We start from the raw sequence: 15,401 nt of genomic DNA, 5'->3' as shown, positions 1-15,401 counted from the left end.
ATAGTTAGACTGATGGATGGGTAGATGGATGGATAGAGAGATGATGGATAGAGAGATGGATGGATGGATAGAGAGATGGATGGATGGATAGAGAGATAGAAAGTGACCAGTATGACAGCTCTAATAAAAGTTAGCTTTGAGGAATTGCAAGATTCAGGTTAATGTCAGGGTTCCAAGTAACACCCCCAACGAAATCAAACTCCGAGGCTTGCAATTCCTCAAAGCTAACTTTTATTAGAGATGTCATATTGGCACATTTATTTTATTTATTTATTTATTTTTCGTATTTTTATACCGCCCTATCTCCCTAGGGACTCAGGGCGGTTCACAGCCAAATAAAATATACATATAAATACAAAATAAAACATCCATTAAAAAACTTATTACATATGGCTGAATAATTAAAAATAGCGATACACATAATAAAATCCCCATTAAAACCAATTCAAATTTAAAAAATCTAGTCCAGTCCTGCGCAGATAAATAGATGTGTCTTAAGCTCGCGGCGAAAGGTTCGAAGGTCAGGAAGTTGGCGGAGTCCTGGGGTAAGTTCGTTCCAGAGGGTGGGAGCCCCCACAGAGAAAGCCCTTCCCCTGGGTTTCGCCAGCCGGCACTGCCTGGCCGACGGCACCCTGAGGAGTCCCTCTCTGTGAGAGCGCATCTGGGAAAACCCGAATCTGAGAGCTTCCAGGTTTTCCTCACGCAAAAGAAAGTTCAAGACCTTGCCCACTTCTCCCACATGTCCCCCAGTACAGAAGACAACCTCCACTTTCTTCTCAGCACAGCTGTCGGACACCCTGGCCTTGAACTTCTCTGCAAAGTTTTATTATGGCTAATTCTACTCCACTCATGCAATTCCCACCCCCCAACTTCCCATGGTAGGATTGTGGCAGGCCTGGATCCTGAAGGCATCAAGGTAATATGACTTCCAGACGGGTGAAATGCTCCCGTTCGGACCGGATCGCCCAATCCGGTAGCGATGACGGCGGGTGGTTGGAGAACCGGTAGCAAAAATCCCTGCCCATGCCCAGCTTAGCCACGCGATCATCAGAGGGTTGTGTTTTTTTTTTTACTTTTAAAAGCATTTTTTTCTTCGGCCGAAAAAATGCTTTTAAAAGTTAAAAAAAAAAGCCTCTAATGATCGCGCGGCTCAGCTGGGATCGTCGGAAGTTTTTAAAAGCATTTTTTTCTACAATCTCTTCCGCCGAAGAGGTTGTTGAAAAAATGCTTTTAAAAGGCTCCTCTGACGATCCCAGCTGAGTTGCCTGATCATCAAAGGCTTTTTTTTTCTTTTAAAGGCAAAAAAAATGCTTTTAAAAGAAAAGAAAAGCCTCTGACGATCAGGCAACTCAGCTGGGATCGTCAGAGGAGCCTTTTAAAAGCCGTTTTTTTTTCTACAATCTCTTCGGCGGAAGAGGTGGTAGAAAAAATGCTTTTAAAAGTAAAAAAAAAGTTGGCCACGCCTACCCAGTAACATTCTGCCCCCCACCAAGCCCCCCCCATCAAGCCACAATTAGAAACAAATTTTACATTTCACCACTGCTTCCAGAAAGATGGATGGATGGATGACGGACGGACGGACAGACAGATGGATGGTTGGAGAGATGGATGGATGGATGACATAATAGATGGATGGATGGATGGATAGATAGATAGATAGATAGATAGATAGATAGATAGATAGATAGATAGATAGATAGATAGATAGATAGATAGATAATAGGATAGATGGAAGGATAAAAAGATGGATCGGTGGATAGCCATAAATTTGGAACAAAAAAATAAAACCCCTACTTCAGTGGTTATTGCCACCGAAATAACAACTCGTTCCATTTCTCCCTTAATATTTCAGACCAGTTAATTTGATTTGCCACAGTGAAGAATTTGCCGCAGCTACCAGAATACAGTTTTTAGAAATTTTTCAAATGCGGGGAAGGCAAGAAATCACATTTTGCACGACTACAGCATGCCTTTTTTCCCCTCATGCCTCTTCCCTGTAGGATCTGTTTCCGGTGTTATGCTCACTAATTGCTTGAGATAATAACAGTAGCACGGATGCCGAGAGAGAAACATCGATTTGCCCGAGTGCCAGAATCTTCCAAGGATCCAATTTATTGTGTCTTGACGGATTTGAGCGTAATACTAGCGTCCCTCGAACGGAACCGTTTCGTCTATCGCTATCCATGACAAAAGACCGATCTGTCGCTTCGTCTGTTGTCCGAATCGGTGAATGTACTTCACATATAAGGTTATTTGTCTTTCAGGTACTACAGCGCAACCATCATGCAGATGTCGGGTGTCCGAGATGACCGCCTGGCTATCTGGCTTGCCGCTTTGACCGCCTTCACTAATTTCATTTTCACGCTTGTGGGAGTCTGGCTTGTAGAAAAAGTTGGGCGGCGCAAACTTACCCTGGGAAGTTTAGCGGGTATGTAAGAATGGAGGGGAACAAATGGAAGCGCCTTTGAAAACAGACCGTAGAGATTTGGCCTCATGGTTAACGCATCAGGTTAGAAATTAGGAGACGGGGAGTTCTAGTCCTGTCTTAGCGATGAAAGCCAGCTGGGTGACTTTAGGCTGATCATCAGGAGACAGGGAGTTCTAGTCTCGCTTTAGCCATGAAAGCCAGCTAGGTGATTTTGGGCTAGTCACTAGGAGATGGGGAGTTCTAGTCCTGTCTTAGCCATGAAAACCAGCTGGGTGACTTTGGGCTAGTCACCAGGAGATGGGGAGTTCTAGTCCTGTCTTAGCCATGAAAACCAGCTGGGTGACTTTGGGCTAGTCACCAGGAGATGGGGAGTTCTAGTCCTGTCTTAGCCATGAAAACCAGCTGGGTGACTTTGGGCTAGTCACCAGGAGATGGGGAGTTCTAGTCCTGTCTTAGCCATGAAAACCAGCTGGGTGACTTTGGGCTAGTCACCAGGAGATGGGGAGTTCTAGTCCTGTCTTAGCCATGAAAACCAGCTGGGTGACTTTAGACCGATTACCAGGAGACAGGGTGTTCTAGTCTCGTTTTAGCCATGAAAGCCAGCTGGGTGACCTTGGACCGATCACCAGGAGATGGGGAATTCTAGTCTCGCCTTAGCCATGAAAGCCAGCTGGGTGACTTTGGGCTAGTCACCAGGAGATGGGGAGTTCTAGTCCTGTCTTAGCCATGAAAACCAGCTGGGTGACTTTAGACCGATTACCAGGAGACAGGGAGTTCTAGTCTCGTTTTAGCCATGAAAGCCAGTGCCGCTCCCCCCCCCCCCGGCTCCATTTTCGCTGGTAGAGAGGAGGCCGTCACGGGCAAAAATGGAGCCTTGAGTGACATTGAGCTGGCCACGCCCACCCCACCCCCCAGCCCCTTGGTCAAACACAACCCTGATGTGGCCCTCAATGAATTCAAATTTGATTTAATTGAGGGCCAGATTTCAAGTTAGGATTAGGGATTTCAACCCTAACCCTAACCCTGAATTAAGTGATTCGCTTAACAATTGTGTGAATATGTGTGAATTTTGTACAATATCCTGGAATGTTTTTTTTTTTTTTTTTAATAGGTACTACTGTGGCCCTGGTTGTTTTAGCTTTGGGTTTTTTGCTCTCGGCTCAAACTTCACCACAAGTCACTCTTAACCCCGAAAGCCACTCGGGCCAAAACTCCAGCTGCACAAAATATAGGTAAGTAGTTTTGATTAGCTCATTAAACCTTTGAAGCTTCTGCAGTGGTTCTAAGATGAAATGCGGTATATAATGAATGTTCACATTAGTTAAGAATTTACAATTAGCCAAGCATTTTGGGTGCAGAACTCCTGAATCCAGGAGCAGTCTTGATATCCCTTTGAATATTTTAATTGGCACTATTCAAACATTAGAAAAACATACCCTAATTATTTTTCCCCACAGTGAATTAGAACAACAACACAAGAATGTAAAACAAAGACCTCTTTTAACCTAATATTCAAAACTGCAGTTTTTGATTCAATAGTTACAAGGCTGTTTTAATAATTGTCTATTAAATTATCTGAATTTATCTGGAATTATCTGAAACAGTAAGAAAAATGCTTTTAAAAGTTAAAAAAAAAACAAAAACCTCTGATGATTGTGCGGCTCAGTTGGGCATGGGGCGGGGCAGGGATTTTTGCTACCGGTTCTCCGAACCACCTGCCGCCATTGCTACCGGATCGGGCGACCCGGTCCAAACCAGGAGTGTTTCACCTCTGGAATAAAGTACTTAATTCTACAGCTAGTCCTTGACTTAAAACCACAACTGAGGCCAATGTTTTCATTGCGAAGGAAATTAAATGAGTTTTTTCCCATTTTACGAACTTGCTTTCACAAGTCATTGGCCTGTGGTTGGTTAACTTTAAACAGCCACTAAAGAAATGGTTGTAAATTGATAGCTACCTGTCACAGAATCTCTATTCCCGTAAAACCTTTTTACCATGAGGAGGTCCTGAGTCCCTCTTTGCTAAATCTTTTCAGGCCAAAGCTGGATTTACGAAGGACCTTTTAACTTGGATTCCTGCATTGAAATGATGATCTTGAGGGCATAAATAGCTCCTTCTCCTTTACGATTCATCTAGTCCAGGGGTAGTCAGCATTTTTATACCTACTGCCCACTTTTGTATCTCTGTTAGTAGTAAAATTTTCTAACCGCCCACCGGTTCCACAGTAATGCGCCGTGTATCGTCATCTGCACATGCCTCTCGCGCATCGTGGATTGGGGTTGGGGGGGGCGCCGGCTACCAGCTCTGCTTATCTGTTACAGCTGGGGGTTGTGGGGGGGAGATGCGCGGGCTATTCTGGGACGAGGCTCTTTTGTTTGCGGTCGCACTATAGCGCCATTTAGTTTCACTTACGTAACGTGAACTAAACTTATGCATGGGTGATACAAATAGTATATTTTCAGAAATTTAAATTGTCACGGGGAATTTTATGAAAACCTAATGAAAATGTTTTTAAACAATGCTATGAAATTTTTTTTAAAAAGTCAATTAAATTAAAAAAAGGAAAGTGCTTCAGTATCGGACAAAACCCCTACCGCCCACCAAGAAAGCTGGAACGCCCACTAGTGGGCAGTAGGGACCAGGTTGACTACCACTGATCTAGTCAGATGGGAGTAGCAATACATATTTCTATATGCACACTAACTGGCAAGTTGATACAAGTAGTAGTGATTTAATGTGTTAAATCAGGAGGCTGTGAGTTCGATCCTAAGTAGAGGCAGATAGTTCTCTCTCTGAGCATGATGAGAATATATCTGCTGAATATAACTCCGCATTGGCAACAAGGAAGGGCATCCGGCCAGTAAACACTCAGCTCCATTCCGTTGCCCAGACTCCACCCCGCAAGGGATTATGGGCTCCAGAGGTGGGCTTCACATAATTTAACAACCGGTTCATCCAGCACCGAAAATGTGAGTGAGTGTGCACACTCGCTTTGCCCCGCACGCGCCTTTCATACATGCACTTTGCTTGTGTGTGTGGTTAGAAAACGTGGCTGAATAGGATGGCATAGCACCAAGGCAGGGGGCAGGTGGGACGTGGCAGGGGGCAGGGCAGGCCCACCCACCCATAGGTCACAATTACCGGTTTGCCCGAACTGGTCTGAACCTGCTGAATCCCACCACTGATGGGGTCATTAAAAGATGATGACGAATGTTGTCTACAACAGGGGTCCCCAACCTTTCGGACCTCAGGGACCACTAAATTCATAATTTTAAATCCCGCGGACCACTAATATGATCTGCCTAATGACCGACTGGGTGGGCATGGCTAGGTGATCATGTGACTGACTGGGCGTGGCCAAATCGATGTCACTCACGTCGAGGGGCGCTTCGCCGTCCTCTACTCACCCCTCCCCTCCCAGCCCCTCCTCACCTCCCCGCCTGGCCTCCTTTGGGCCCCAACAGGAAGCAGTTGTTGGAGCTAAGCAGCCACCAGGAGAAAGAGTTGGCAAAACAGCTGGCTCAGTTCAAATTGGATCTGACCGAGAAGGAGGCTCAGTAGAAGCACCTCACTGAGAATTAGGAGCAGAGGGAAGACCTGCGAAAGTGCAACGTAGGCTGTTTTAAGGGCAAATTGCAGGAATCTCTTCGATGTGAACTCTTTAATTATAAACATCGTCTACAGATGATTAAAAGTTCCTTTAACTCCAATTATGGAGCAAATCAACAGAAATTAAACCTGGGAAACTTAATGGGTGAGCAAGAACTGTTGAAATTACATCCGTAACATCAGATAGCAACATAACATAAATATGATTTTAGTTTGCCATCCATTAATGAAGTTGAAAGGGACAGAAATAGTGGTTGAATTCACAACTATGCCAGGATGATTATTCTTCATTGTATGGAATTAAGCCTTGGTATTACTAATTGGGCTGTACAATTGATTGACAATGTGTTAAAAATCGGTACATACCAGTGGTAAAATCCTCAGAGCTCTGCCACCGGTTCGCTGCGCACGCATGCGCAGTACACGCCAAATGTGCATTGCTCACACACACGTGCACAGTGCTTGGCAAACGCAGGCTTCGTGTGCATGCGCACCATAGGCGCTACTGCGCAGCGCTGAAAAAGGAGGCTTAAGAAGGTAAGTAGAACAGTGAGGGGTGGAACAGCTATGCCACGCGATTTATATTTGCTAGAAAGCAGGGTATAAATCGCGCGGCACAGCTGATCGTTGGAAATACCAGTTCAGACAAATTGGCAGCATTTTTTTTACTACCACTTCTCCCAAACCGGTGCGAACCAGTAGCATTTCACCCCTGGTACATACATAGATGGTAGTTGTTAAAATGTGCTGAAATTTGCTTGAGTTGTATGCAGTTTTACAAACATTCTGGATTGGCCTGAATACAAGCCAGTAAAGACTTATGAATTGCTGTTTAACTAAATTCTTTTAATCGTCCATTGTTTTTCTTCTGGGTTAATTTTCTGCTGCTTTTTAATTGTTTCATTATGAGATGCTCTTGAATTTGATATAATAATGTTGATATAACATCTCCGTGATATAAAGGAGTTGTTGTTGAATCAACGCAGTGTTGCTAAGGAATTTCTCGCGGAAGGAGAGAAACACGGGGTGCTTCTGGGTACCTTACTTTATTTTTTTTTACTTTATATAAGATTCATCCAATTGATAGAAGACAATATAGGTCGAGGTGTCAAACTCAAGGGCCGGGGGGCCGAATCCGGCCCGCGGGGTGCTTAGATCTGACCCGCAAGGCCGCCCTGGAAACAGCAAAGGACCATTCCCTCCCTTCTCCAGGGGAAGGATACTGTAAAATCTCCATTCCCTCCCTACTCCAGGGGAAGGATACTGCAAAATCTCCATTTCTTCCGATCAGCTGGGACTTGGGAGGCAGAGAATAGATGGGAGGGGCGGGGCCAGTCAGAATTTTTATTACCAATTCTCCGAACTACTCAAAATTTTCACTACCAGTTCTCCAGAACTGGTCAGAACCTGCTGAAGCCCACCACTGTAGGTTGCAGGAGGCCGTCACAGCCGAAAACGGAGCTTGGGAGCCTGTTTTTGCTGGCAGAGTGCTCAGGCCACCACAGGCTCCCCTGACACGAGTGACGTTGAGCTAATGACGCCCCCCCCAGCCACTCCCCCCTCCCCGCCCCCTCCCCCCAAGGTCAAACACAGCCCTGATGCGGCCGTCAATGAAATCGAGTTTGACACCCCTGATGTGTCAGCGTACGACCACAATTCAGGCCAAAATTTCTGCGGTTAAGCAGAAATTTGTTAATGGTCGACTTTTGGGGGGGGGGCATACTTATTAATTGAATCGCTGCCGTTGTTAAGTTAGTTACCGGATTGTGAAATGAATCTGGTTTCCCCATTGACTTTGCTCGTCAGAAGGCCTCAAAAAAAGGGGATTGCGTAACCCCCCGGGATACTGCAACCGTCGTAAATACGAGTCGGTTGCCATGCGTCTGAATTTTTATTACACAAACGTGGAGATGCTGAATTGGTTCTGAGTATGAAAACGGTCATTGGTCATTTTTTTTGTTTCAGAGAAAAAAAATAGAGAAAATAAGGACTGGGCGGGTGGGGGAGGATATGTTATTAGTATTCTAGTATTTGAGGGGCTGTCACAAGGACTAGAAGGTGAACTTATTTTCCAAAGCACTAAAAGGCAAGACAAGAAACAACGGATGGAAACTCATCAAGGAGAGAAAGCAACCTAGAACTGAGGAGAAATTTCCTGACAGTGAGAACAATTAATCAGTGGAACAGCTTGCCTCCAGAAGTTGTGGGTGATTCCATCACTGAAGGATTTTAAGACGAGAGTTGACAACCATTTGTCTGAAATGGCACAAGGTTTCCTGCCTGAGCAGAGTGGTTGAATTAGAAGACCTCCGAGGTCCCTTCCAGCTCTGTTATTCTGAGTTCTAGAAACATATTTTATAATGAAAAGATTATGGTTTCAAAAAAAAAACACACCGAAGGATTTGATCCAGAGATGCTCGGAAGAAACCTTAAAATGCCTGCTCGAGCCATTTCCCCTTGCTCTAATCGACATGTAATTAAAATTTGATTGGGAAGTTCATGCTGTCGAGATGAAGGATGACTTGGTAATAAATCCTGAAATTATTAGCTAAGCAGTAAAACGGTTTTGGGGGTTCTTGCACTTAACTTAGCTTTTAGTACGGTTCTCTTTATTAAATCTCTAATTTAATCTAAAATTGCCAGAGGGGCAGCAGGCCAGTTTTCAACTCAAAAGAGAGTTTACGCGTCTGATACTTTCGAAATAAATATTGTTATTCCTTGCGGACAGCTGGTTATTTGCATCCTTTTAGAGGGTCATCGAGGCCACTTGGAGGTTTATCTGTGTCCTCAGAGTCTCCAGACGTTTAGCTATACAATTTGGGATGAACACCCTTTGAATGGTGTGGGAGTAGGAACGGATTTCCAGAGGAAAAATTGCAGACTACAGGAACCATTTGCACCACTCAGGTGACCCTGAGGACAGAGAGAAACCTCCAAGTGGCCTCAACAACCCTCTAAAAGGATGCAAATGACCAGCTGTCCGCAAGGAATATCAATCCTTTCGTTCCCCACCATCCAGTCAGAGCTGAAGAAGCTTCTTGGATGAGAAGCGAAACATCTTCAAAAGAAAAAACAAGAAAGTCCAGTTGCCTCCTGAAAAAAGCACCTTTGGGGTTGCATTAGTTGTTTTCTAAAAGACTGGATGTATTCCCGTAACTTCCCATCCCATTCCCATATTATTCCCTTCTTGGTTTTCTCTGCTTCTGTCGGCTCGGAGACGATAGCCAGAAATATTTGCTAAAAGTGGATTTGTTACAAATGAAAGCAAGCCGGTTTTACCATCCAGAACTCCCATCCTTCATTTTATATATATAGATATCGCTTGGAAGATTCAGCTGGTGCAGATTTTACGCTTGAAATACTCAATATTTTTTTACAAGCAGTGGGAACCCACTACTTGGCATCTGCTTTTTGATATTTGTTAAAGACTTGGGAGTAAATCCTGTTCAGGCACCATTGCTTCAATTAATTTTAATTGCATTCCACCAGTTCCTTCTTTCATTGATGTTTATTTAGTACGAATGTTGTTTTTGTAATTGGAATATTATTTTTCTTGGGGGGGTTTCCCCCCTTTTCCACAGCATGCTTTCTGAAAAAATCTTTAAAACTTGTGTCTGTTGTGGAAGATGTTTCTCTCTGTAATTTTTTTCTATGCTTATGGGAAGTAACATTTGGATCTGCCTTTTTTGTGATTTTTTTTCGCCCCTCCGGCAATTATCTTTATCCGCTTACCAAGTAAGCTAAAAGGACTTTGAAGCAATCCGTTATTTAATATATTAATTAGAAGAAAGTTGTTCTTTGTTTCGACTCAGCGCTTTTGATGTAATATCAAAGGTTCATTTAAATCTAAATGTAGTATGATTTTAAGAAGACAACAAGTAGCATCTTAATTTTATTTATTTTATATTGTGTTCTTTATTATTTTTACAAATAACTCAAGGCAATAAACTTAGCCAACACACTTTCCTCCTCCTGTTTTTTCCCCATAACAACAACCCTGTGAGGTGGGAAGAGAGAGAATGACCAACCCAAAGTCACCCAGCCGACTTTCAAGGCTAAGGTGGGACTAGAACTCAAAGTCTCCCGGTGATTGGCCCAGAGTTAGTCACCTGGTTTTCATGGCTAAGGCAGGACTTGAACTCAACGTCTCTTGCATTGTAGCCCAGTGCCTTAACCACTAGACTAGGGGTGTCAAACTCAAGGCCTGGGGCCCAGATCCAGCCTGTGGGGTGCTTAGATCTGACCCGCGGGGCCGCCCTAGAAACAGCAAATGACTGGCCAATGGTGCCTCTGCCAGCGAAAACAGCAGAGGGTTGTAGGAGGCCGTCACAGCCGAAAACGGAGCTCGGGAGCCTGTTTTTGTTGGCGGAGTGCTCGGCCAACACAGACGCCCCCCCCAACACAAATGAGATTGAGCTGGCCACACCCACCCTGGCCACGCCCACTCCAGCCCCCCAAGGTCAAACACAACCCTGATGCGGCCCTCAATGAAATCGAGTTTGACACCCCTGTGCTAGACCAAACTGGTTCTCTTAAAATATAGGTCTGCTGTCAACTCACAAGGCATCCCTGGCCTGCTCTCGAGTTGCCATAAGCAAGGGGGTGTGTGTGTGAAACCGACGAAACGGCACATCAGCCAAAGAAAAGATGCACATTCCAGACTTCTGTCTCTCAAGGCTGTATCCCAGGGTTACCCACAGCGGCTGGAGGGGAGTACAACCCGTGAAATTGCTATTGATGACGCACGCTGGGGGAGGGGGGAAACAGGGACTTGATTGGGGCGTAAATTACGTAGAGTCAGAGCTGGCTTCACTTGCGAATGTGCCGATGAAGCTCCTAATAAATAACTGGATTTCTTTTGAATCTTGGCTCGAGGCTCGTGATTTAATTAGGGCATCCCTCGGAACCCTGACATCTGCTTTTTTTCAGGGAAAGGATCTCGCCTTCTGTCACTCCCATTTTGCGATACGATTCCTCGGGACTTCCTTTTTAGCCAGGCCATTATATTTTCATTCACTCATTCATGGTTTTCCAAGAAAAACCAAGAAAGTCCAGTTGCCTCTTAAAAAAAAGCAACCTTTGGCACATCGTTGGCTTGTCGTTTTGAGAAACCAGTGAACTCCCACTCTTCTTTAATGAACACTTCTCTTTAAAAAAAAGCAACCTTTGGCACATCGTTGGCTTGTCGTTTTGAGAAACCAGTGAACTCCCACTCTTCTTTAATGAACACTTCTCTTTAAAAAAAAAAAAAGGCTGTCTTATTTATTCCGGTGACTTTTCGTTCTTCGTTTCAGCAATTGTAATGGCTGCATGCTGGATCCAATGTGCGGGTTTTGCTACAAACTGAACAAGTCAAGTGTTATCGAATCGTCTTGCGCTCCGGCTAGCAAGAAATCGACAATGGAAGCCGCTTGGGGCAGGTAAGTTATTTTTGGTGTGGCTTCATTTTGTAAGAAATGCTTTTCGGTGTACCTTAGAAAGAAAACACCGCTGTTTCTTCATTAGTTTTCAGGATGGTACTTAACAGTGTTTTTATGAGAAAAGGAATTCTCATAAACACACTATAAGATAAAATCAAGAGCCATGATGGTGCAGTGGTTAGAATGCAGTACTGCAAGCTGCTTCTGCTGGCTGCCGGCAGTTCGATTCTCACTGGCTTACGGTTGACTGAGCCTTCCATCCTTCCGAGGTCGGTAAAATGAGGACCCAGATTGTTGGGAGTAACATGCTGACTCTGTAAACCACTTAGCGAGGGCTGTAAAGCATTGTGAAATGGTATATTAGTCTAAATGCTACTGCTATCCCTCCCTCCCTTTTTTCCTCTCTTATTCCCTTTCTTATTTTCCTTCCTGGTGGCACGGTGGTTAGAGTGCAGTACTGCAGGCTGATTCTGCTCACTGCCAGCAGTTTGATCCTGACTGGCTCAAGGTTGATTTAGCCTTTCGTCCTTCCGAGGTTGGTAAAATGAGGACACTGATTGTTGGGGATAATATGCTGGCTCTGTAAACCACTTAGAGAGAGCTGTAAAACACTGAAGCAATATATACATTTAAGTGCTATTGCTGTTCTTCCTTCCTTCCTTCCTTCCTTCCTTCCTTCCTTCCTTCCTTCCTTCCTTCCTTCCTCCCTCCCTCCCTCCCTCCCTCCCTCCCTCCTTCCATTTCTCATTCTCTTCCTGGTGGCACAATGGTTAAAATGCAGTATTGCAGGCTGACTCTGCCCTCTGTCAGCAGTTCGATCCTTACCGGCTCAAGGTTGGCTCAGTAATGGTACTGAAAGCAGCGTTTGTACGTGGCAGTCTTGTGACTTTCCAACTTATTTGATGATGTCAGGACTTCAGTGTGTTTCCCCTCTATTCTTAATTAGCCACACTGGGGATAGATGGACAGATATATTTTTTTAAACAATAATTACTTTTGATGTTGAAGTCATATGTGCCACGCGAGAGTAACAAAATTCACAGAAGACTTCATTTGGAATGGAAGATATATTTTATAATGCTTAGCGCCGCTATTTAAAGACCCCTTTCATCAGTACAAAATCTGTTTGCTGTAGGTGCAAGAAACGCCAGCATTTTTATTATATTAAAAGCCGATTGAGTGTTTCCATTTTATGACTGAATTATTGCTCCTGGTGACTGTGATTCTGTATCATCTGTAGAGAAAATTTACGTTGCATTTACGTTCTTTTTTTTTTGTGTCTGTGTGTAAGACTGCAGTTTGATATGTGCTCCATGGTGCTCTTAGATTGAATTTTAAGGCAGGTTTTACTCAGATATAGAAAACTAAATGCATTTGATTTAGCTGTACAGTACATATATATACACTGCACACAAGCTGTCTTGTATCTTATCGTGTTCAAACAAATCCTGTCTGCTTCATTGCCACTTTTTCAGTAGGGTTCTTTCATACCAGTCGTCACAATAACATTCTGAAGTAAGTCTTCACAGTATTTATTTATTTATCTATTAAATTTATTGGATTGGAATGGAATGGAATAGAATGGAATGGAACACAATGGAATAGAAAATATGGAATGGAACAGAGTGGATGGAATAGAATAGAATGTAGAATAGAATAGAACAGAGCAGAACAATAGAAAATATGGAATGAAATGGAATAAATAATAACATAACATAATAACAGAGTTGCAAGGGACCTTGGAGGTCTTCTAGTCCAACCCCCTGCCCAGGCAGGAAACCCTACATCATTTCAGACAAATGGCTATCCAACATTTTCTTAAAAATTTCCAGTGTTGGAGCATTCGCAACTTCTGCAGGCAAGTTGTTCCACTTATTAATTGTTCTAACTGTCAGGAAATTAGTTCTAAGTTGCTTTTCTCCTTGATTAGTTTCCACCCATTGCTTCTTATTTATTATTATTTATTATTTATTTATTTATTTACATTTATATCCCGCCCTTCTCCGAAGACTCAGGGTGGCTTACAGTGTGTAAGGCAATAGTCTCATTCTATTTGTATATTTACAAAGTCAACTCATTGCCCCCCCAACAATCTGGGTCCTCATTTTACCTACCTTATAAAGGATGGAAGGCTGAGTCAACCTTGGACCTGGTGGGACTAGAACCTGCAGTAATTGCAGGCAGCTGTGTTTTAATAACAGGCTTCTTACAGCCTGAGCCACACCACGGCTTCTTGTCCTGCCTTCAGATGCTTTGGAGAATAGCTTGACTCCCTCTTCTTTGTGGCAGCCCCTGAGATATTGGAACACTGCTATCATGTCTCCCCTAAACTAGACATACCTACTTCCTGCAACCGTTCTTCATATGTTTTAGCCTCCATTCCCCTAATCATCTTTGTTGCTCTTCTCTGCACTCTTTCTACACTCTCAACATCTTTTTTACATCATGGCGACCAAAACTGAATGCAATATTCCAAGTGTGGCCTTACCAAGGCATTATAAAGTGGTATTAACACCATTAACATGGAATGGAATAGAATGGAATAGAATAGAAAATATGGCATGGCATGGTGTAGACAAGGGGTAGTCAACTTTTCTATACCTACCGCCCACTTTTGTATCTCTGTTAGTAGTAAAATTTTCTAAACCGCACACCGGTTCCACAGTAATGGTGATTTATAAAGTGTATTGTCGTCTGCGCATGCCTCTCGCACATCGTGTATTGGGTTTGGGGGAGGGGCGACGGCTACCCGCTCTGCTTTTCTGTTACAGCTGGGTGGTGTGGGGGGGAGATGCGCGAGCTATTCTGGGACGAGGCTCTTTTGTTTGCGGTCGCACTATAGCGCCATTTAGTTTCAATTAGGTAACGTCAACTAAACTTATGCGCGGGCGATACAAATAGTATATTTTCAGAAATGTAAATTGTCATGGGGAATTTTATGAAAATCTAATCAAAATGTTTTTAAATAGTGCTGTGAAATTTTTTTTTAAAAGTCAATCAAATTAAAAAAAAGGAAAGTGTTTCAGTATTGGACAAAACCCCTACCGCCCACCATGAAAGCTGGAACGCCCACTAGTGGGCAGTAGGGACCAGGTTGACTACCACTGGCGTAGAGAATAGAATAGAATAGAATAGAATAGAATAGAATAGAATAGAATAGAATAGAATAGAATAGAATAGAATAGAATAGAATAGAATGTAGAACAGAACAGAACAATAGAAAATATGGAACGGAATGGAACAGAACAGAATAATAAAAAATATGGAATGGAATACGATTGAAGGAATGGAATGGAATGAAATGGAATGGAATGTGTCGTGTCCCACTCCTCCGCTGACGGCCGGGTTAGGGAAATCCGAATCAGGCTTGCCTCTGCAGCTCTGCCCAAAGTCCTAGCAAAGTCCTCAGAGCAGGCAGGAGACCAGTAAGTGACTTCAGCAAGATAAGTTCGACTTTGCCTGACTCAGAGACTGCCAGAAAGCAGATCCTTTATATAGGCCATGGGGTGTGGCTCCATGACTCAGCACTCATTAAGGCCTGCCCCTCCCTTCCTTCTGTTGCCTCCGCCTATCCAGTCTTCTGATGCGAGGGTCACTCCAATCAGCAGCTGTTGGAAATAAACTTTCCTCAGGCTCACATGCTGTGGAGGGGTCTAGCTGCTCCGTTTGCCTGGGCATGGAGCCAGGGCTGGGGCCGGGGGGTGCTCCCTCCTCTGCAGCCTGCTTGGGCATGGAGCCAGGGCTGGGGCCGGGAGGTGCCCCCTCCTCTTCAGCTTGTCTGGGCATGGAGCCAGGACTGGGGCCGGGAGGCATACATTCCTCCGTGTTCGGGAGCAGATAAGAAGGCCCCGGCTGCTGTGAGAGCGGGCAAGACACAACAGGAATGGGTCATGTGATCCCCTTTTGAGAAGCAAAATCAATGGGGAAGCCAGATTTGCTTGAC

General features: G+C 44.1%; 1 protein-coding gene across 1 annotated transcript in view; it reads left to right on the top strand.

Annotated features, from left to right (window-relative positions):
- SLC2A13 (solute carrier family 2 member 13) overlaps positions 1–15,401 on the top strand; it is a 94,006-nt gene that overhangs the window by 56,879 nt on the left and 21,726 nt on the right. Inside the window, exons 5-7 of the mRNA XM_058189536.1 lie at positions 2,265–2,428; positions 3,540–3,660; positions 11,333–11,458. Of these exons, the coding sequence (XP_058045519.1) occupies positions 2,265–2,428; positions 3,540–3,660; positions 11,333–11,458 (411 nt within the window). The remainder of the gene's footprint in view (positions 1–2,264; positions 2,429–3,539; positions 3,661–11,332; positions 11,459–15,401) is intronic.

This window comes from Ahaetulla prasina, chromosome 7, assembly GCF_028640845.1.
Source record: "Ahaetulla prasina isolate Xishuangbanna chromosome 7, ASM2864084v1, whole genome shotgun sequence".
Classification (NCBI taxonomy): Eukaryota; Metazoa; Chordata; class Lepidosauria; order Squamata; family Colubridae; genus Ahaetulla; species Ahaetulla prasina.
Note: the sequence above shows the minus strand (reverse complement) of the source record. Positions and strands in the feature narration are given on the sequence as shown.